This window comes from Terrapene carolina, unplaced genomic scaffold (genome assembly GCF_002925995.2).
Source record: "Terrapene carolina triunguis isolate 2854851 unplaced genomic scaffold, T_m_triunguis-2.0 Scaffold69, whole genome shotgun sequence".
NCBI lineage: Eukaryota > Metazoa > Chordata > Testudines > Emydidae > Terrapene > Terrapene triunguis.
In genome coordinates, this window is record NW_020664420.1 from 62,541,586 (window position 1) to 62,566,216 (window position 24,631).

The 24,631-nt window shown below is 38.6% G+C and overlaps 1 protein-coding gene across 1 annotated transcript in view; it reads left to right on the top strand.

Annotated features, from left to right (window-relative positions):
- Window positions 1–10,999: 10,999 nt before the first annotated feature.
- APC (APC regulator of WNT signaling pathway) overlaps window positions 11,000–24,631 on the top strand; it is a 127,693-nt gene continuing 114,061 nt past the window's right edge. The window contains exon 1 of the mRNA XM_026649200.1: window positions 11,000–11,148. Within this exon, the coding sequence (XP_026504985.1) occupies window positions 11,014–11,148 (135 nt within the window). The 5' untranslated portion in view covers window positions 11,000–11,013. The remainder of the gene's footprint in view (window positions 11,149–24,631) is intronic.

The following is a 24,631-nucleotide window of genomic DNA, read 5'->3' on the forward strand; positions in this document are numbered from 1 at the left end:
TTCTCTCCCATGTGGTAATTTGATCATGAAGGAAACCTGACATCTTATTTTTATTTACAGTAAGGGACTTTTTACAGGCTCTACATTTGAGAACAATATTTTTTCAAAGATAAAGTTTAGTGCTTGTACTTGTTAGTAATGCATACCATCAAACCAGTTACTTAGTATAAACTTTAAAATAGTTAAAAGGATGTGTTATACAAATTTCTGTTTTAGTAAATGTTCAAATCTTACTGCTTTTTGAAGACTTTCTGTAGTAGTAGCATCACTGATGTAAAATATTTTTCCTAATAGTCTTAATTGAACAAATACTACTCTCAGGGCTGTCCAATGAACACACTAAACAAAATCAGTTATATTCTTTTAGCACCATTGGAAAAAATGTAAAGAAGGTTATGTGCTAAAGAGAAAAGGACCATATAGGGACAATACTTAATTTTTAAACTTCTAGGAAGGTAGTCTAATAGATTATTTTTTTTAAATACGTGGTCCTATATAGAGAGAGCACTGATCCCCATTACCATATTCTTCATTCATGTGAAAAATGGTTACAGATTTTAACTCCCTTATTAAGGTAGATTCGACCATACTCTGTGCTTGTGTACCTATATACAATATTGTATATATTATATTGCACATATCCCATGCAAGAAGTTGCATGGGATCATGTAATTACTTTCTTTCAATTCATATGACATTTAAAGAGGCTTTAGTTTGTATTGTAATAGTTTTTAATAAAAGAAAACAGAAAAAACAAAGCAATTCCATCACCTGACACTTTATCAGATCCCATTTCCTCTACTAGGCATGGAGTACTAGTCCCATTTTACAGACATCTTAGTGAAGCTGCATGATTTTGGCATATCCAGTTTGAGAGGCAATGTAGCTAAGTGATTGAGGCTTGGGTCCACCATACTAGAGGCCTGAGTTCAAATCCCGGTTCTGCCAAAAGTTACCTTGTACAACACTTGAAATCATCCGTTATTTCATATGTGAGATTAAGGAATACTTGCTTGCCTCTTTGATAATGCTAGTCTGTGAAAGAGATGAGACTAGAACTAGATGGATAGTCTTCTGACTCCTAATCCAGTGATCCTTCCCTTGGACTGTAAATGATTAGGGGCCTGGAGCACATGATTTATGAGGTGAGGCTGAGGGAACTGGGATTATTTAGTCTGCAGAAGAGAGAAATGAGGGGGGATTTGATAGCTGCTTTCAGCTACCTGAAAGGGGGTTCCAAAGAGGATGGATCTAGACTGTTCTCAGTGGTAGCAGATGACAGAACAAGGAGTAATGGTCTCAAGTTGCAGTGGGGGAGGTTTAGGTTGGATATTAGGAAAAACTTTTTCACTAGGAGGATGGTGAAGCACTGGAATGGATTACCTAGGGAGATGGTGGAATCTCCTTCCTTAGAGGTTTTTAAGGTCAGGCTTGACAAAGCCTGGCTGGGATGATTTAGTTGGGAATTGGTCCTGCTTTGAGCAGGGGGTTGGACTAGATGACCTCCCGAGGTCCCTTCCAACCCTGATATTCTATGATTCTATGACTGTAGAGTGTTTTGATGGATGGCAGAGGAAGAGAAGGTGGCTTGATCTGTTTTGCCTATGTCCCTTCTGGAAATCTAGCTCATGCTTATCATATATATAGAGGAAACAGAAGGCTTAACATAGCCTGGGAGAATGGGCTGTGCATTTGAAATTAAAATTAAAAGAGCCTTTAACAAGTTGTTTGCTTTACAATCTGGTCAGATTTTCTGGGGGACAGTGAAAGGCACTGCTGTGACCTCAGCAACAGTACTGGCTCTAGGCACCAGCAAACCAAGCACGTGCTTGGGGCGGCATTCCGGGCGCTCTCAGAGGTGTGTGTTTTTTGTTTTTTTTTGCCTTCGGCTGTTCCGCTCTCGGAGGTTTTTTTTTTTTTTGTTTTGTTTTTTGTTTTTTTGCTAGGGGCGGCAAAAAACCTAGAGCCGGCCCTGTTCAGGAATATCTGTCAAATTTATGTTTTCTACTCCAAATCTTAGAGGATTTAGAACTGTACAAGTTTCTTTAATTTAGAAAACCTATCTTGTACTAATCTTGTTCTCAGAAATAGCTGTACAGTTGTAGTTCAAACTTTCTCAAAATTCAACCCAAATAAGAAAAATTTCAACCTGAATAGTTAGTTCATCAAAGTTATAAGCAACTGAAAACAAAAGGTTACAATGGAAAGTGTTGGCCAGCCTTAACTATAGGTATCATTACTACTCCACCTATAATGTCAGTATATGAAATTTCATATTTTAGAATAAACAAGTTGTTTAGATTTTTAATTTAACATTCTATAACTTTTTGTTGCCTCTGGATTCTGACTAGGCCAAGAGTTATGTATTCTCAACATGTTACATTCAAAAATTTGAAGCCATTGGTAACAAAAGTAGTTGTTTAGGCTGATAAATCACTAAAGATGTTTAAAGAAATATTTTTTTGAAGCCAAAATTCAGAGCTGTGGGTATATCCCAGACTGTCATGACTGGCCTGCGTAAGTAGAACCTATTCAGATTACAATATATTGAACTTGTTACTTGATTTCCAACAAAAAAAGAATTGACTAATGCAGACTCATAAGATTTCATAGAAGTCAATTATTTTTGTCTCTCTCTATTAGGGTTTCAATCTAAAAACCCTCTGAGTTCCTTGACCATTCTTTTACTATTCTACATTGACAATTGTAGAAGTCCTTATTCAGATCTAACGCTGTATACATCTAAAGCAGTGCTGCTGAAGAATCTTCAGATTAGTGCTGGACAAAAAAAATCTGACTTTTGAAGACCTTTGTTTAGCTGTCTGAATTATGCAAAGTGGTCATTCTGCATGGAAGCAGACTGTCAGAAGGAACACTGTAGTGGTTTTATGTTGCTAGGAGAATTCTGCAGTAAAATGGAGAATTTCCAGAGAGATGACTAAATATTAAGGAAATGAGACAGTTTGATGGAAAGAGAGATGCAGTGCTAATCATTGTTTAGTTTGTATACTATCTTTCATATAAAATCACCCTGTACTGTTTTATTAATTCTACACAGATACAGCATAAGGGAATAATGTGGTTACAAAATGACTTGGGAGTAGAATCTAAAAGTAGCTAGCAAAGGCAAGAGAAGAGTTGGGAGGAAAATCTGCTGATCTAAAGTAGAGAGAATGAAGGCATGAATAATAGTGAGCAGATTGAGAATAGTAATAACATGTTCTTAGTGCTTCATCCATAGATCCCAAAGTGTTTAACAAAGGGAGATAAGTATCATTATACCTGTTTTACAGACTGAAAAACCGAGAGAAAGATGAAATGATTGAGATCACGCGTCAGGTCAGCGCCAGAGCCAACAATAAAATTTAGGTCTGGCTCCCAATCCAGTGCCCTATCCACTGCATCATGAATAGATATTATGGAGGTTAAAGTAGTTCTTGCAGAAATTGTTGATGTGATGGAAGGAGATTAATTTGGGTTCAAGGAGAATACCCGTTTCTGGAGCACGTGGTAAAGGAAGAGATGGTTGAAATGGTATTAGAGAAAATGTTACTGAAAATATGATTAAAAGACTTAGATACTCAACTAGAGGAAGCTGGAACAGGAGTTCATTGGTGAAAAAGATGCATGGAGATAGGCTCTCTGTGAGCTGAGGGGTGAAAACATTATCTACTATCTGTTCTTTTCATTCTGGGTCGTATACTGTCCTCATCACCGTAGTATCTGGGAGTGTTCCAGAGTGCATTATGTGACACGACTAACATCTGTCACATGTGGTACTTTCTTTCTCACACAATTTCTCCCACGTGGAGTGGATGGATGTAGTGTAATTTTTTTTAATAGGGACACACTGCTAGGTATTGTATTATCAATATCGACATCAAAAAAGCTTGCACCTGGAATGGATGGTGGGAGATCTGTGATAGTTCCTGTGAGAGTTCATTCCAAAGTCTGGACCAGTCCCCAGGAAGGCTCTGATGTCTACAATACGAGTTTTTACCTTTGTGGTATACAGTTCTGTTGTGCTTGAGGAGCAGTTTTGTGAACCACGGTTTCATCTGAGATTTAGATGAGCTTTTTAGGTATCTTGGGCCATTGAGCACCTTGACAATGGGGATCAAGATCTTGAGCTTGACTGTTCTCTGGGAAGCCAGAGTAGAGAATATGTAGGACAAGTTTGATAGGCTCACTGTAGCCTATGTTACTGAAGAGATGCTCTCCTGTTTTTCTGTACTAGTTGCAATTTCCTAAAGGCTGATGGCTGCATGCCCAGGAATATTGAATTGCTGTGATTAGATGGGAGGTGACAAAGCTGTGTATTACTGAGGCCAGGTCATCATCCGCCAGATTGGAATAGTTTCCCTGCCAACCAGAGGTGATAGAAAGCATTACTCATGGGTGCTGCTATGTGAGAGCTTAGTGTCAATGAGTAATCCAGGAGTACTACTAAACTGCATATAGATCAGAGAGGAGAAAGTGGTAAATACATTTTTCCATTTCATATAAGAACATAAGAATGGCCATACTGGGTCAGACCAAAGGGCCATACTGGGTCAGACCAAAGGGCCATCCAGCCCAGTATCCTGTCTACCGACAGTGGCCAATGCCAGGTGATTTCAGCTCTTTAGTATTCGAAGGCTGAGACGAGTGCCTTGAAGGACTCTATGGATTATAGATTTGGATTGTAATGTATTTAGTTTTAAACGGTCTGCAATAATAATTTTCTTATTTATGGTTGACCTAGGCTTTCTTAATAAAAATCTTTACCAAAAATTGCTTAATTTCAATTTGATATTTTTAATTATCTCTGAACCAATAAGCATTTCTTTGACTTTATACTAAATTGAGAAACCTGTGCAGTATCTCACAGCTGTTCCGCTAATGTTGCTTCCCTTTCTAAATTAAAGCTCATGAAAATTTGAAATATTCCAGTAACTTCTGGTAGTTCTGCTCTGCACATAGCAATTTAACATTATTAGAGTGCTTGACATTTTTAAATGCCTAAATTTGGAAATAATGAGGGCCTGGAATGTATGTAAAACTTAGTTTTTAGAATGTTGCAAATTTTGTTTAAAAGGGTTCTGTAAAAACATGTACTCTGTATTTTTGTGTGTATTTTTTCTGATTAACAAATAATCACAACAAAACATTATAAACACCTGCAGGATTGTGGTCTCTATGATAGATTACAGACAAGATATAAAACTGAAGAAAGGCACAGGTTACAGTGGTTATGCATTGGCCTCAAGTTAGAATATGTATTTTTGGTGGGTGTGTTGTATTAAAATTTGAAATATGGACATTCAATTTTGTATAAAATGCTAAAGAGAGTGAGTTTTTAGGAATGATTTGAGAGAGACAAAAATGGAGACTGTATGAAAATGTCATTTTACACAAAAAGTTGGATTGGCTGGGAACACCTTACCATTGAATTTTAAAGCACACTAGAATTTTTTAAATTATTGTCCTATAATCTTTACTAAAAAACAAAACAATCAGTCTTGCACTGAATCATTTTGCTTATTGTAAACTACTCAGATTAATTACTCATTAAGTAATTCTAACCTGCCAGCAGTAGATTCTCACATCCTTTACCTAAATGTCATCTCACAAAGTTGATATCCGGTTCATTTCCTCTGCAGCCAATTAAAAATGCCTAGAAATCATAGCATGATAGTAAGCAGAGGATATTCCTTCCCAGTGTGCCACTCTTTCTCTACCCTTCCTGCTTCTCCCAATGAGGGCTGATGAAGACTTTCAAGAACACAGTAATGACAACACAGCTTTTTATGGTGTATTTAACAGTTGGGCTTTCTTAAACTCTTGTATGGAGAATACAATAAAAAGTCAATGTAAAATATCTACATATATTCTAATTTCTTTTATGATGTAAAAGCAAATGTGTGTTATTTACATAGGATTAATATGTAGTTGATGCATCTTAGTTAACACTTCTGCTGTGCTAAATCTAAGCTTTATTTATAGGGTCCTACTAAATTCACGGTCCATTTTGGTCAATTTCACGATCATGGGATTTTAAAAATCGTAAATGTTATTATTTCAGGTATTTAAATCTGAAACTTCACGGTGGTGTAATTGTAGGGATCCTGACCCAAAAAGGAGCTGTGTGTGGGGGAGTCGAAAGGTTTGTTGTAGGAGGGGTTGCAGTGCTGCTACCCTTACTCCTGCACTGCTGCTGGCAGTGGCGCTGCCTTCAGAGCTGGGCAGCTGGAGATCGACAGCTGAAAGCAGAGCTGACGCCAGCAGCAGCACAGAAGTAAGGATGGCATGGTATGGTATTGCCACCCTTATTTCTGTGCTGCTGCTTGCAGAGCTGGGCCCTCAGTCAGCAGCAGCTGCCCAGCTCTGAAGGCAGCGCAGAAGTAAGGGTGGCAATACTGCAACCCCCTAAAATAACCTTGTGACCCCCCCCCTTTGGGTCAGGACCTCCGATTTGAGAAATGTTGGTCTTCCCTGTGAAATCTGTATAGTATAGGGTAAAAGCACAGAAAAGACAAGATTTTACGGGGGAGGGGAGGGAAACCGATTTCACAGTCCTTGACAAGTTTTTCATGGCTGTGAATTTGGTAGGGCCCTATTTAATATTCATGCTCATTTGTAAAGTATTTTGAATTATGATAAGAATTAAAGCCAAATCTGACATTCAAACTATGTTGGGCCAGGCATCATCTGGCTCAGCCTGCTCCTCAGGAGAAGAGGATCTCTCTCACTTAATAGGTCACTGTATAGGGTTTCTATAAATGTCATTTTATTTTTTAGTGAACAGGAAGTGATCATGTAGGGAAGAATTGTGCCTTCACCATATTTCTGCCCTCACTTTTAGGTGACTTTAGTTTGCAAGACAGACTGATCTTGATGCATTTTTTGAAAATTTGATCCTATGTTTAATGCTTGGAAAGTCCCTATAGTTTTATCCACTTTTTCCCCGTAAATGAATTCCGAATTAAGGATGATGGTTTCTAGACTAAGGGACTCTTCTTTTTCTTAGGTTTGTTTTAAGGAATTATTTCCACCTTGCTGAGGAAAAAGGGTATATCTATTATGTCCAGTATTTTAGTGGCTCCATATCTCCCCTGGATATACCTACAATATATGGACTGGTATGAGAGTTTCTTCACACAAGGTTTTCTCCGAGATTTTACAGAAATATAAGAGCAAGCTAATAAATATCAGTGTGTGTCTAAAATGGAGAAATTTGAAAACTGAAAAAATGTGAATAGTAGAATTGAGTGAGAACCAGATTTTCTGTTTCATGGGAAATTCTACAAGTTTAAAAAAAAAATAATTCCAGAAAAGAACAAAACCAACATTTTTCAAAATATCCTGTGAAAGTGTTTTATAAAGTGTTTTCATGTCTGTCAAAATGTTTTTGTTCTGTTTTTGAATTTTTTTTAAATTAAGTGTCAATTTTTCATTTAGAAATGTATTTTACATTATAGTGTTCTGTTCCAAAATGTCAAAACAGAATGTTTAGACCTTATCGAAATGCATTTCTTCTCTCCCTCCCCCCCCCATGAAAATTACACACTTCCACAAAACCCTCAGCTTTCAATGAATCTTAAGTTTTTTGAGAACCCACTCTTTAATTTTTATATTGCCTTTCTGGTTAATAGCAACAATTTGAGGCAATTAAACAAAATTGGACAGCTGAAGTCAATTTTAAAATTCAGCTCTGAGGCTTGCTGGCTCAGATGAATTAATTTGAGAGCAGAGTGAGGAAAAGCAAGCTTCAAATTAACCATGTGCTGCATGCCCCTCTTAACTTGGTTATTTGAGAGCATTCAGTACCTAGTCCTACTGTTGAGGGACTTTCTGAAAGAAAAAAATAAACCAGTTTTTATTACTGTGTTTTAGGGGTGGAAGTTTTCCCCTTTCCATTTGAAAAAGTGACCCCACAGTATATAATGTCTAAAGACACATTAAAGGCTAATATTGTTTACTGGATTTGGGACTGATTATATTAAAACATATAACCAATTCGAGTTGCATTTAATCTACCCAATTTACAGCCTGTTTCAGATTTCACTGAGTTTTGGTATATGGAACAATCTTCTATTTTTTTTCTTCCTTTGTGATAAATATCAGAAAAGGTACATTGCCTTTTTAAAAGGCTTTCATTATTAGAACTTTACTGATTTTAACACCCAACCTCCTGTAAAAAACAAACAAACTGAGCTCATTTTTTATTTAAGAATCTCTTAATCAGGGTTATCCACTTAGCATTCTTCTACTCTGTTCAGATCCTCTCATCTCCCATTTTTCTCCATTGAATTCTAGGGATCTTATAACTCTTTTATGCGACTAGTCCCATGACTTCAAGGAGACTACATGCTTGAGTAAAGACCATGAGCAAGACTGACAGAGTCTGACCTTTGATTTCATATTCATTACTCTCCCTCTCCCTCCAACCACTGACCAACCTAATTTATAAAATAAATAAATAAAAAATTGATGCAGATGCTCAATACTCATAATACCACCACCTGTTGATTAAATTTAAAATGCAGTTCTTTCATAAACAGATAGCAAAGTGAGGTGTCTATCTTCCCGACATTTCAAAGGTCCAACAAATGATCAATTAAACTTGCCACCTGGTGTAATCGTATAACCTGAAATGAACACTGATATGGTGTTGTCATTACAAGCCTTAAGGACTGATAAAATACTGTTTGTAGAAATTAGAGATGGAAAAGCCCATAGACCTAGTCCAGTGCAGGAATAGTGCAGGATTGCTCACTGTAATATATTTTGAAATACTGCAGTTATTAGTTTTATTTCTTAGGTAGGCAGGTAGTTAACAAATAAATGAATGTGTAAAACAAAGAATGTAAAACGGGAGAGTGTGTGCACAGTTTTATATAAATATTTATATGTTCACGTAACATAACATATGATGATCAAGCAATCTACTTACCAGCACTCTGCTTTTTAGGTAGAATTAACTTTTTATCAACACAGAATCCATTAAGTAGAACTAATGATTTTAGAGTGCCTTAATTTCTCCAAAATGGAGCCTCATGCCTAATGTGACCACGTCATGGAAGAAATTTAGTAGTTGGGATTTTTCCGGGACACTCTTGCACCCTCTCACTGCAGTAAATTTCTCAAATGATTCATCCCCTTCTTAGCCCAGCTTCTTCAATGAGGTGAGATGATTAGGATGTGAAAGTTTGCTTCCTAAAATCAGAGGGAAAAAGGGTTTATCAGATAGCATCTATGTACTTTTCTTCCTATTCCTCTGATCATCAGTGTGGGCTTTCTTTTTGTCAAGTGAGCTAAACTTAGATGGCTTAGGGAGACTTTTCAAAGTGTATACTGGAAAATTACAGCAAATTAGTTTTTTAGGTGGTATTGGGTACAGTTCTGAAGGTACTGAATAGTTTGCAGACTGTACCTGTATGCAGTGTATTCAAGACAAGTTTTTAAATCTGAAATTTTAGATTTAAGGAAATTCCCAAAGTAGCACAGTCATGACTAGAAGATGAATATACCAACTTCTAAGCCTTCTATATTTCTCTTTTGAGTTGTAGGTTTAATGTCTTATGCCATATTCAGATAGGAAATTCTTTCTGTAAGGTTGGCAAAGTGATAAGATGATGTGTGCATATATGAAATGTTAAGCCTGCTGTTTCTCTGCTGAATGGAAGATGATTAAGAGATTAATTCTCATTGTGAAAATATCAAACTTGACCAACCTATTTACATTACTTCATACTACTGAATGTTTGTTGCACAATTCTTACCGTGTGTTAACTATTAAAGTCATCATAGGACACAATTTGCTTGAGGTTTTGCAATATAATTATTACAAAATGGCAGAAAAACATGTGCATTTGGATAGGTGAATGGCAGTGGTGCTATCTGGGGCTGGAATCACAAATATTAATTTCCCACAAATGAAGATTACTGACGAATCCATGTAGATTTGCTAGTGGTATTGTTAATTTGTAATTTTTCAATTACAGCTTTTGTTGATAAGTGTTACTAATAATGTAATCAACCCTTTATTTTGTCATTTCTTAACTTTCCTGCTCTCCCCCTCCCTATTTTCTATGTGTAATAGCTTAATTGTAAGAATAATCAGCTATTTCTGCTGCTATGCAATCAGATCACACATAGCGTTGGAAATATATTGCAGGTCTCTAGAAGTACAGTCTGCTGCAGTTGCAAAATCTGACTGCTACATTTGCTACTGTTTTAAGATGTTTTGTTTGAAGTCTCTTGAATGTTTGTCTGTTATCCTTTGCCCCACAGTCTCCATAACTGTCTAAGCCTGATCTTGAGAGGTGCTGGTCACCCACAAATCTCAGTGGCTTCATAGGATTTGTAGGTGATCGTCTTTCAGGAACGGTTTATAAATGCTTATTGATTATTCTAAAAAAGAGCTGTTAATAAGTCTTTACTCAGGTCATATACAAAGAGCGAAGAATATTATCCTAATGGCTTTCATACCACCATGGCCACATCTTTCCTCTTGTTGCTTACATTACACAGCGATGAGCATGATATAAATATCTAGGTAATTGCCAATTACTTGTCAACTCCTCGTATGTAATGTGCAGCCTTCCCTGATGTCATTAAGTCTCCTTAAAACCTAGAGCATTTTTTACTCTCACTTACTTTACTTTTTGTCCTCACAAAACTAAGACACAGACATTCTCCCATACTAGTCTCTCCTTCTTGTTTGTGTTTAACTTCTTGTACAGCAGCCACAGTAATGGATATTGCATCATATATCAAAATACATATTTCCTGATCAATTTATTTATGTATTTTTAAGTTTAGCAAATATAAAACTTCTAACAACTTGTAAGTCTTTCGTTCTTCCTTGAATTTGTCATACTGATTGTAAATTTAGTAATTTTATAAATGTTCATATTAAACTTTAGAAACTGGGGAAGAGAGGTAGCATTGCCTCAAAGTTCACAATGCTTTTTTTCTGAAACACTAAAAATATTCTATTGTGTTTTTTAGGTTCAGGGGTAGCCCAGGATGGCTGCAGCTTCATATGATCAGTTGTTAAAGCAAGTTGAGGCGCTAAAGATGGAGAACTCAAACCTTCGACAAGAACTAGAGGACAACTCAAATCATCTTACAAAACTGGAAACTGAGGCATCTAATATGAAGGTATCAAAAGAGTGTTCCTGAGTACATAAAAGCTTTTGATGTAACCTTTTTGTTTTGGAATATTTCTGTATAAACATTTTAGGGGTTATTAGATGCTTAGGGGGTCTTATGTAGTTTTAGATTCCGACAAAAATCCTCTTACAATATCTTTAAAGAGGTGTATCGATCAAGTCTAATTACTTTCCAGAAAGTTTTCATTAAGAAAATAAAAACAAGTTCAAAACTGTTTTTAGAACCATCTTCTGGTTTTTTATATTCTCTCTTATTCTGGTGTGTATTAATGATTACTGCCTTTTTTTCGCGACTGTACTTCCTAGCAGGACTGTACTTCCTAGTTCGACAAATATAGTTAAGATTAAGACCAGCTTTCTATTTATAGTGCTACTGTTCAAAATGTTCTAAAATCTTTGACTAATCGGATTGTCCTGAAATTGTGTAACTCAGAGGAGTACGTGGTTTGGGTCAGTGAACTAAATTTGGGGCTACTTGAACAAAAGGTTCCTGAAATACAGCTCCCAGAAAAAAACAGGTTCACTTATTCTGGTAACCAATTTTTGGACACAGATAGATATAAACCAGGGCTGAGATTGTACCAGGTTCTCCAATGGTTGAGGGTTACCCCAACAAAGTGCATGACATCTATTAACCTTTTGGGGGAAATCAAATTTACATATAGTTTGCTTCTCCAGCTAGGTGTTCCAGCAAGCATTACTAAGGCTTGAGCCATCTAATGGATTATACTGCACATATGCAGAGAGCTGGAAAGCCCAGTTTTGTAAGGCACCTAAGATTCACAGGACCTGTGTGGCTCCAAGGAAATGTTCTAGCCAATGAATCTATGTTCCCCATAATCACTGAGAGTTCAAAACTAACCCAGAGCAGAATTTTGAAATAATTAAAAAAAAAAAAAAAAAGGAGGCATGTTGCTCCAATATGGAGCATTTTTATTTTGGGGAAATGTAATCTGAGTACAGCAGAATATTCAGAAGTCACCGAAACTATTTTTGAAAAGACAATAAATTATACATGCAGTGGTTGCTGGGAAGGGTAGGTGATTAGAGGAAGAAGAGTAGGTGGAAATGAGGAGAGGGAGGTTGGAGTGTAGTGAGGGGGGTTAATGGGGAGGGGTATAAATGGGGATGGATGGGGAAGTGAGGGATTGGAGGGGTCAGGTGAATAGGGAGTGGGAGGGATGCCAAGTAAATTATCCAGTTCATTCTTGCTCTGTTTCTGAACACTGTTGAGATGTATTCCAGCATATTAACTTTGAGCTGTCTTTAAATTTTAGCATTAAGACAGTTTTAATGCAAGTTCTAGAAAAAATTAATTTATTAAATGCATTGTTTTGTTTTCCTCTTTGAGATGAAATTACTTTATTTAATTATTAACATAACATAAGAACATAACATAAGAATGGCCATACTGGGATGGACCAAAGGTCCATCTAGCCCAGTATCCTGTCTACCAACAGTGGCCAATGCCAGGTGCTCCAGAGGGAGCGAACCTAACACGTAGTAATCAAGTGAACTCTCTCCTGCCATCCATCTCCACCTTCTGACAAACAGAGGCTAGGGACACCCTTCCTTACCCATCCTGGCTAATAGCCATTAATGGACTTAACCTCCATGAATTTATCTAGTTCTCTTTTAAACCCTGTTATAGTCCTAGCCTTCACAACCTCCTCAGGCAAGGAGTTCCACTAGTTGGCTGTGTGAAGAACTACTTCCTTTTATTTGTTTTAAACCTGCTGCCCATTAATTTCATTTGGTGGTCCCTAGTTGTTCTTATTATGGGAACAAGTAAATAACTTTTCCTTATTCACTTTCTTCACACCACTCATGATTTTATATACTTCTATCATATCCCCGCTTAGTCTCCTCTTTTCCAGTCTGAAAAGTTCTAGCCTCTTTAATCTCTCCTCATATGGGACCCGTTCCAAACCCCTAATCATTTTAGTTGCCCTTCTCTGAACCTTTTCTAATGCCAGTATATCTTTTTTGAGATGAGGAGACCACATCTGTACGCAGTATTCAAGATGTGGGCGTACCATGGATTTCTGTAAGGGCAATAAGATGTTCTCCGTCTTATTCTCTATCCCTTTCTTAATGATTCCTAACATCCTGTTTGCTTTTTTGACTGCTGCTGCACACTGCGTGGATGTCTTCAGAGAACTATCCACGATGACTACAAGATCTCTTTCCTGATTAGTTGTAGCTAAATTAGCCCCCAACATATTGTATGTATTGTTGGGGTTTATTTTTTCCAATGTGCATTACTTTACATTTATCCAATGTAATGGATATGTTGTCTCATATCAGATATAAATAAGGGGCATAACATTAACAGGCAGGATGCAATTGGAACAGAAGGTTTGCTTTAATTACATAATGAAAATAAAGAGCCAATAATAGTATTTTGACCATGCAACTATTGGTAGAGAAAGATATTAATTTTGTAAAGTTCTTAAAGTTTTTTTTATGGCTTTTGTGAAGGACAGGAAAGGTATAAAGTAGCAATCTTTAAAAATTAATGCATTTGTCAAAACTTTAAGTATGAATACTTTATTTAGCATAACTTTATTTGTGAATATTTATCTTACGTTTATATAATTCAGAATCAAGCCAATTTACATATGTTATACATTGGACAATATCTTTACTTAAAACCTAAACAGTGAATAAATATAAATTATTGTCCAGTGTGAGTGAATATGGCTTTGTTACCTTTGTCGTCTTATTTGATTGTGGTTATTCCTTTATGCTTTACTTTAACCAATAAAACATTTAATTAAAAAAAGGGGAATAGTTGGTGAAAACTGATGCTTCCCTTATGAACAATGGTAGAGTGCTGACCTTTGTTCCCTTGCCCATTCGCTACAACCCCTGCTGCATCTTCTTGTATCCCTGCAAATTACTGAGGGGCATGCATCCACATCTCCACTTCCTTCAGTCCTGATCTCTTTTGTGTTACAGCTAGAATAAGAAAAGTGGTTGAGCCTAGGTTGGGGCTTGCTATGATCTTGTAACTAACCCTGATCTAATCTTGAACACTTTTTCTAATGTAAACAAACTCTTTGCTTGCTTCAGAACACCCAGCAATGGGATGACTTTAAGGGGGCTATTTGGCTGTTCTGCAAATGAAATAATTAAGGATCCGATTTTGTCACAGAGGTCATGGATTCCGTGACTTCAACGGACCTCCGTGACATCTTCAGCTTCATCCTGCCTCAGCAGCAGGTTGTCAGCCCCCACCCAGGAGCATCAGCCACCGGGTCAGCAGCTGCTGGGGCCAGCAGAGCAGGAGCAGTGGTCCCCAGGGCTGGGTCAATGCCACAGGAGGAGTGTCGCGGGACTAAAGCAGCAGCCAGCAGTCAGCCCCTGCTGGGTATTCTTAGTAGAAGTCAAAGACAGGTTGTGGGCTTCGTGAATTTTTGCCTGCAACCTGTCTGTGACTTTGACTAAAAATACCCATGACAAAAACTTAATCTAAGCAATAAGACCTTTTTTGGTACACTGCTAGCAGAACCTTCTCACAGGTAAGACTACCAAGAGGACCAGTCCCCAAGAGGAGATGCCTCTTGTGTTTGAGGCCCTACTAATGGGCCTTCTTGTTGGTAATGGGAGTTTGAGGCAGCTTCCTTTTGTGGTGGATCATGGCTAGAAGAAACTCCAACACAGATCCCATTCTCCCCCCCGCCCTGCTTCCAAATAGGGGAAGTTACAGTGTAGTCTAAAGGAATTTTTTTTCTCCTAAGGCAGCAGACATTTCGTTGAAAGCTTGTTGGAGATACTTCCCATGTTGGATGGCAGTATATTCAGTGGAAGCCCGTTCACTCTTATGCAGTGGGGTCCTTTAAATGGATAAAAGTCTGAGCCCCAAAGGTGGAGAAACTAATGCAACCCATGGCACTTTTGAGAGCACATGCAGTGTTTGTGATGCCCCCTTTTTACTCTTAAGACTGTAGAGAGAATATTTTTGTTTACATACAGTGGAAGGTTTCGGTAGGGCAATGAGAAAGGAAAATCTACTTTTTAAAGCATGACCTTTAGATTTGGTAGTAGTAAAATCTACTGGCGATGTGGAAGGGAGAATTCTGTTTATTTTTAAATTCACATAATGGTTGCTGTTCTAAAAGTTTTACTAATATGGATTAGATTAGTATTAGGCAAACAGATGAATGTATTTTTATTTTCGGTGACCAAATACATTACAACTAGTGATTTCTGTAACTGAAGTGCTTATTTAAAATTTGAAGTTAATATACTGCATTTTTCTTTGTGTGTTTTATTATGCACTAGTCATTAAAATTATAGATTCCAAAACAAACATTTGAGAATCTGGTTCCCAAGGCAGAACAATATGTATGCTATAAAAGTTGTATCAATGGTCCCTCTCATTGGCTTCAGGAGCTAAGATACTGTACCATTTTGTTAGGGGAAAAGTCAACTATATTAGTATGGGTTATAGTCTAGAGTAGTTTTGTTACCAGGAACTTTGTAGTCAAAAATACCTGTCACTTAATACAGAAAGAAGCAACTGAGGTAGATTCTTCAAAGAAATCATAGATAACAAAGTATTGTCCAAAGTCCTAGAGAGCAATTACCTGAGTAAACTCCAAAAAGTATATTTTTATGAAAAGTTGATCCCTGCTTTGCATTAACGTGGACTAAAATGTTAGAAAAGGTATAAGGATGTTCTCTGTAGCTTTGTTATATCATTAAATAAAAACTGTTTACATTAAAAAAAGCTTTATTTAAATACAACAAATTGCTAACTATAAACTAAACAATCATGATTGTATATCTATCTTAGGGGAACTATATATCAATTTTAGTAACTCCTACTATTTTTGTATAGTAGAAATGCCCACTTTATAGTTAAACCATTATCATTATTAATTGGCTCCTATCTGGGAACATATCAACTTTAATAAATGCTACCAAAGAATTACAGAAAAACATTTGCCGTATTGATCTTAGTTGGCAAAGGTGTTGAAAGTAGAGCTTTTTATATAATACAAAATGTCAGAATATTTGGCTATAGTTAAGATAATCATTGAAAAATACTAAGTACTTAATGCTTTACTTCTACAAAGGATTGTGAACTTATTGTGCCACCAGTGTCTAGGCAGTTAGTGCACCAAGACTGCTAAACATAATTGTCACCTTGTGCTTCCCTTGTATTCCTCTTGGTTTGTTTTTTCTCAGCCTATTGCTTCTTGTCACATGCTGATAAGCTGTTTGGAACAGGGACTATATTTTTATTGCATATGTGAATAGTGTCTACCACAGCAGTATTCTGGTTGTGGTTTGTGGTCCTATATCAATAAAAAAATTATCCTAACAATGCATTTGTGAAGCATGTACATATTGGGGTGGATTCTCAGATGTGCCTAAGAAGCAATAGGCACAGTAAAGGAAGGATGTGTGCAAAGGAGCTATTTGCAGCTCCCAAATGTTGAGGCCGATATTATGCCATCCTACTCCCCTAAAATAGTCAACTGTAAGAGACACTGCTGCCAATGGCCACAAAGGGAATTTCTGGCATCTGGAAATTTGTTGGAGCTTACAGGTGCTCCAGAAATAGCCCATTTCATTTGACTATGCCCCCTATTTCTGAGGTCAATGGGAGGTGGTGTAGAGCAGGGGTTCTCAACCTTTTTCTTTCTGAGGCCCCCCCACAACATACTATAAAAACTCCAGGGCCCAGCAGGGTAGGAGGGCACTTGAGGCTCTGGGCCGGACGGGGCGTAGGTGTAATTTGACTTCTATTTTGGGTGGGCAGGGGCCAGCAGGGCTCGAGCCAACTCCGTATGGCGGGGTCCAGGGAGGGACTGCCACCTACACCCCCTGACTCACCTCAGCAGGCCACCTAGCCTGTCAGGGTTGTGGGGGGTGGGCACAACCAAAAATTATAACTCAAAGGTGGGGGGCTCAGCTCAAAAAGTTTGAAAACAGCTCAGATGCAGGGAGGGGAGTAGCTAGGGGCTGTGTGCGGGCAGGGGCATAGCTCAGGGTGCAGGGAGGATGTAGCTAGGGACTGTGTCCGGGCAGGGGGATAGCTCAGGGTGCAGGGAGGGGGATAGCTAGGGACTGTGTGCTGGGAAGGTTTCCCTGCGGTCCCTGTTCCCTGAGGGCTCTGCCAGCCATGGAGCCAGGTCCCCCCACCCAGGCAGTTCTTACTGGTTGCGTGAGCAAAGGGACTTGGAGCTGAGGAGCAGCTTCACCCCCCTGCAGCAGCAGGAGACAAGGGAACACTGCAGCTGCCTACTCCATGGCACCAGCCAGAGCAGCAGTTGTCCCGCACTGCAGCTCTGACCTGGCCAGGGGGTGGGGAGAGAAGGAGGTGGAGGGGGTGGGTGGAGCTGCCCTGCTCTTGCACTGTAGTTTTGGAGGGAGTGGGGGGGCAACACCCCTGTGTCCCCCCAACTCTGCCCATTGGCTCAGGGCTTCTGCTCTATGGGGAGCATTGGGGCTCTGGAATTCAGCCCTGCTGCTCCTGACTTCAGCCCTGCAGGGAGTCTCACGAATCAGGGCTTCAGCCCCATGGCTCCTGGCTTCAGCCCTATGGGAGGTGCTGGGGCTCGGGCTCTGGGTTTTAGCTCCTGTGGCTAAGGAGCCATTCATCCTGTGTTCTAGTGTGATTTGGTAGTCTGTAGCAGACACCAACTAGTACCACATCTTGTGCTTTATCTTGTGTTATAACATGGATCATAAACATTCAAGATAATTTATTTCCAAATTGTCAGTGACTTGGAAACAGGCAAGACCATTTTTGTAAAGAGTGCCACTTTCCCTCCCCTTTTGCCTCTACATCCTTCCTTCCTAAATAGCAAATTTAGCAATTTATAACCAGCAATTTTTAAATTTCTAATCATGTAAATTTTCTAACCAGATTTCAGTAATACCAATTTAGTTGAATTTATGATCATAAATGAGGAATTGGAATTGCTCTTGTTTATTAGTTAGGCTCCCATCATTGGTGTCTAAGCAATTAAATAAAATCTTCTCTTCCCATCACTTGATGCATTCATTAATTTTTCTGCTTCCTCTGCCTAAAGTGCCATAGAGAGTTGTAATTCGGACACTTCGTGCCTCCATTCTCTTCTATAGGATGGGTTCTTTGGCCAGACTACATCTCCCTTGATGAACTGCAATTCCCCCCCGCCCCGCCACCCAATCCATCCAGTTATATGACATGACATATGGGAGTCATGTGACTGTGGTGTATCATGAGATGTAGTCCAGCCAGGAAGCCCTATGTACAGTGAAGAATGAGGGCATGAGGCCACCAAACTACAGCTCCCATGAGGTATTGTGGCACCTTAAGGAGATGTTCAATGTCTAAACTGACTCAAGATGAAATATTTTGATTTAGGAATGTTGAAACATTTTGTTTAAGTAGAAAGTGTTGAAACAAAACATTTTGAATTTTCTGAATAGACTTTTTTGCAAACTTTCATTCAGCAAAAACTGTTGATATTTTGACTTGCTGTCCCAATTTGGAACAAAAACATACGTTGAAATTTTGGAACCTCCCAGGTGATGGAAATTCCAATTTTTGCCCAGCTGTGGTCTATAGAGATTCATTATATGAAGAATCTCAGACAGGGTATTGAGAAAACTAAAATGATAGAAATCTTATGCTTTAAATGGCAATTCATACTTTCATATTTGTTTCATGTAGCGGTTTTAAATACTATTTTTGAACCTTTTTTTGCTTGTTCAAGATAAGCAAGAAATGCTTTCCATTGTTTGTAAACATTTTTTTAAAAAAGATCCCTTGCATGGCAGAATTTAATCCAGACTCTGACGTTAATACTGGATGTCGGCCTCCGCTTATACAACATTGATTTTTTCCCATTGCCTTTACAAGTCAATATTCGAATTAATAAAACAGAGCAGTCACTGGCACTTGTGCAGATTAATTGGGGTAGAAGCAGAAACAAATTGAAAGGGAAAGTAAAAAGATAGGAAGATTAATTTTTTTTAAAAAGTGGAAGAAACAGGGGATAGACTTTAGGTTTTTGAAAATGGAATTTAGTAAGATGTTGGAGTAAACCACGGGAGATAAAAATCAATGATTTGTTTTTAAAAACAATTAAAAAAAAACAACGATTTTTTAAATTTAAATCAGGTTTTGTTCCTCAAAATCCATTTAAAGATAGATTTAATTAAGATACATTAGCTCAAGGATATCTCATCATGGAATAGGGGTTATAAATTCTAATTCTATAGTACTATATGAGACACTATATTCATGTAATGTTTAAGAAAAGTTTTGTAAATGAGTTCCAGTAGTTCATGAATTATGGACCCAATCTTATGGGGTTCCAGGGGCTTCTGTATAGATTATTTAGGCTAATCTTTCTATCTACCCTATGGGGACTCAGCCTAGAGCAGGGGTTGGCAACCTTTCAGAAGTGGTGTGCTGAGTCTTCATTTATTCATTCTAATTTAAGGTTTCGCATGCCAGTAATACATTTTAACGCTTTTAGAAGGTCTCTTTCTATAAGTCTATAATATATAACTAAACTATTGTATGTAAAGTAAATAAGGTTTTTAAAATGTTTAAGAAGCTTCATTTAAAATTAAATTAAAATGCAGAGTCCCCCGGACCGGTGGCCAGGACCCGGGTGTGTGAGTGCCGCTGAAAATCAGCTCGTGTGCCGCCTTTGGCACGCGTGCCGTAGGTTGCCTACTCCTGGTCTAGAAGATACCATCAGAGATACTTAGTTTTGCAGTTCTCAAACTATGGATTTGTGTCTCCAGAGATAACATGCTTGTTAACAGCACAAATATTTTAAAATAAATAAATATATAGAGATGAGAAATAGTTAAATAAAACAATTTAAATGTCTGTCTGGTGATGTTCTCCCAATACAGCATGGCAAGAAAATCCTCCAAATATTAATGATTAACCTTTTGAATTAGAGATAGTTCACCTCCCAATGGCTTCATAAATATCTGCTTCAATTACCTTTGGTAAATGAAATAATCAATTTTCTGATATAGCTGTAAAACTAATCTGAAAAGTTTTAAAGTGATTTATTTTGAAAAATGTATAGTGTGTACCGTCTAAAAATTAAACCTACATCTATATCGGAGTTGTGAAGAATGTGTATTAAGGTTATAACAACCAACAAGAATGCATTTTTATGTAGAAATCCATGATTAAATCGAGTCTTCCTGACTAGTGATTTAAATCATGATTTAAATCAGTTTCATTTAAATCAAATCCACCCTGGAGTAAACACATACAATTTAATCCATAAAGGGTGGAGAAAATGACTATTTACGTTGTAATATTGTATTAATATCCTTTGAATCTAAATGTAGAAACAGTAATCAGTTAGTCATTTGTAAAACTTACTCTGAATTGCTTCATCTTTTTAATTAAAAAAAAAAACCCAGCAAGACTAGGAATTCATAAACCAAACTCAGAAATATGATTATAAATATATAAAATGCTTCACAAACTACTGTGTGGAAATAAATAAAAGTATTTTATCAAACCACTGAGTACAAACTATTCACAAATTAATATCGCATGCATCAACTGAAAGAAGTGAATAAATTATAAGTCTCTTGATAAATACTTGGTTGTCTGGAGGATGAATATGAGCTCATGACACAAAGATGGCCTATATTAGGTACTATAATAATCACCAATGTGTGCCAAAAAGAGAACTGGAGTAGGGGAGAGTAGAAATAAGTAGTAATTGATAATTATAGATTCAAAGTAATGATTATAGATTCTACTTGCATAATGCAGATACTAGTTATAGGGGTTATTCAGTTGTGTAGATGTTCACATTACGTTAACATTGGGTGGGGAAATAGGTATAAAATGAAATTATCAAATAGTACAGTTGTGAAGTGACATTTTACTTACTTTTGGAACAGAATTCGACTTTGACAAAAAACATATTCAGCGTAACAATTGCTGTAGTTGTTCTTCACTACCCCAAAATGGGGAACTAAAGCTCCGGAAAAGTAGCTGGCAGCAGTATAAACCAGTGATCTGTCAGTTGCTTTTTCTGCAGTCTTTCTGGGGGGCCATTGGTCTGGCACTATCAAACAGACAATAAATGAATGAACAGTGACACCTGATAACTGTATAAGTTGATAGAAATCCTAGAGTTTACTGCTTTTCTTTAATATGCATAAAGGATATAGCAAAAATTCTTTAAATTGTCCACATAATCTTTCTCAGTTAATACAGCTGCAATATCTGATCTTGTCTAAAAGACAACAAGGTAGTTTGTTTTAGAGAGTGAATGAATTCTCTGAAAATGAGCAGGTTAGCTTTAAAAAAACAAAACAAAACAAAACACACCCAAAAAGTATGTTCACTGTCCTGAAATTGCTTTAAAATATTACCACATGTAATGTATTTGGTATATGTTGTTCGCATTTTGTTGTATACAGTAACTCCTCGCTTAACGTTCCTGAAAAAATGCAACTTTAAGCGAAACGATGTTAAGCGAATCCAATTTCCCCATAAGAATTAATGTAAATGTGGGGGTTGGGTTCCAGGGGAAATTTTTTCACCAGACAAAAGACGTGTGTGTGTGTGTGTGTGTGTGTGTGTGTGTGTGTGTATATATACACACACACACACACACACACACACACACACACACACACACACTCTATACGTTTTAAGCAAACAATTTAATACTGGTACACAGCGATGATGATTGTGAAGCTTGGTTGAGGTGGTGAAGTCAGAGGGTGGGATATATCCCAGGGAATGCCTTACTGCTAAATGATGAACTAGCAATTGGCTGATCCCTCAAGGGTTAACTCGTTAATGTAGCCTCACACTCTACAAGGCAGCACAAATGGAGGGAGGAGAGACAGCATGGCAGACAGACACACACCGTGTGTGTGAGAGAGAGATGCACATTGCTCCTTTAAGTACGCTGAGACCACGGCTGCTGCCAGGAAGCTCCCTCCATCCTGAGCCCTGTTGTGTGTCTCTCCCCCTGCTCTATGGAAGATGGGGTAAGCAGGGTGCAGGAGCAGGGGGGAGGGAGACACCCTGACATTAGCCCCTCTTCTCCTCCCCCTCCCCCTCCCCCCCGCACAGCAAGCAGAAGGCTCCAGGGAGCAGCTCCAAGGCAGAGGGCAGGAGCAGCACATGGCAGTGAGGGGAGGGACAGCTGAACTGCCCTGCAACTGATAGCCTGCTGGGCGGGTGCCGCACAGGGAACTTAGGGGAATGGGGAGCTGATACGGGGGCTGCCGGTCCACCCTGGTTCGAAGCCCCCACCAGCTAGCTCCAACGGGCTGCTCTTTCTGCAAGCAGTGGACAAAGCAGGCGGCTGCCAAACGACGTTATAAGGGAGCATGCAATGAAACAACGTTAACCGGGACGACTTTTAAGTGAGGAGTTACTGTATATGTATATAATGTGTGTATACGTATTTATATGTGTAAATTGGTATATAATATGCATGCACAAGCAACCTTAATTCTGGCATTTCCTAACTTCTGAGTGCTTGACTTTGCAACCTCAATGTTCTTTTAACATAGTTGTTTGTTGTGTAACCTTCTGCTTATCGTTTATGATGTAGTCTTTAATTATCTGATCACATACTATTTTTTCCACAGGACTATCTCACCTCATTCAGTGCACAGGATGAACTAGAGTCTAAGCACACAACTCTTTTAGACTACTAAAAGTGTTTGGTACCAAAACCACATATTGTATATTTCCTCCCTACGTATCCCCACAGTAACCTAGCATATAGTAATCCCTGCTGGAATTAACCCATATTTTCAAATATTTATAAATTTTGCAGACACAAAAAACTTTAGTCTGTAATTTCCCTAAGTCCTGGGTCATGTCTAGACTTGGGGGGGAAGTGTTCTTTTAAAAATGTTAGCTACATGACTGTTGGCCGCTCAAGGGGCTCGAGGCGGACAACAATGGTCCGTGGCCTGGTGTGCTTAGCACCAATGAAGACACCGAGGGGAGAAAGCAAGCCAAGTTTATTTCAGAGCTCTGAAATGGCACTAGGAGACCAGCATGTCTCAAATCCAGCGCAACAAATACAAATAACTTTTACCTTTTATACTTCAAGCTGTTTCTGTGTAAGCCTTTGTTCTGTTACTCCCTCTTACCCCTCCCACCCCTCCCTTCTCTAGCAGTTACAATTAGAAAAGTTCCCATTCGTCTGCTTATCTTTTGGCCTTGCAAGGCCTGTTTACAGCAGTCTGAGCAAAACAGCAGCTGTATGCTAGAGAAAAGCTGACCCTTACATTTCTGCTTTAACATGTAAGCAGTTAGCACAGAAGTAGGTGAGAGTTCACAAGATGGGGTTTGGGGGTTCAGATAGGCCCAGAGCAAAAGAGTTTCATCGATACTTTGGCCTTCCACTCTCCCGAGTTACCTGGTAGCTATGCCTAGTGGACCCCAACAATCCCTCCTTTGAGAACACTCAACAAACCTCTGTCAGAGTTTTCTCATACTCTAAAGACAAAATGCGATTAAGCTCCATACAATCAGGATTATCAATGAGAGGGTATAAGGGAACTTCTGGGGTATGGGAGGTACAAATCTTACGTATGAGCACTTTACAGCAAATGAGCAAAAGAAAAAGAACAAAACATATTACCACACCTGTGAGCAAGATGCGAACAATGCTTCCCCCTATATCCCCTAGTTCCCCTAAACCAGGTATCCAACCCCAAAGGGAATCCAAAATAGTGGGTTCTCTTTCCTGGGCCTTCCACTGGTTAAAGGCCCGTTCAGCTGACAAGATGTGCTTGTTAATGTCCTGTGAAAACTCTGGGACATAGGTACAACACTCTTCTCCAGTAAGGGCACATACACCGCCTCGTGAGGCTAACACATAATCTAGGGCCTAACGGTTCTGTAAAGCCAGCAGTCGAAGCTGGTACAGCTCAGAACTTATGCTTTTCTCTATGGCCAGGGTATCATTGGCAAACTGGGTGAGAAATTTAGACAGTCTTCTGTAAAGTTGGGTTAGCCGTCCCACCCCATAGGAAGGGAGGGCTATCATCCCAAACCTGTCTCCTTCACTGATGGGTTCTAAGGTAGCTCTCAGGGACCAATAGTACCTGGGGCGACCTGAGGGAGCCTTGGGTAGAACGCGGAGGGGAGGAGCAAGATAGCCTTTGTAACAGCTACCATGCCAACCATTAGGAAGCCATTTGTAGGCACTAGTACCACAAACCCAAATACCCAGAAGACAAGAAGAATTGTTGACACTAAACAAGTCAAAAAATAACAAGACCGAATACATAGGCCAGATCGGCCTTCTGTAAGAAAATAAAACCAATGCTCAGGGTTCTCGCGGGGAGTATGCTGTGACTGTTCAGAAAGATCACAACGCATTCCCAATGACCCTTACTGTCTTTTGAATAACAGCTTAAGTCCCAAATCGTCGTTAGCAGTCTTCTCCGCAGGCTGGACAGTCCACTGTTCAGGAGCGGGCACTGCTTTCAGTTGG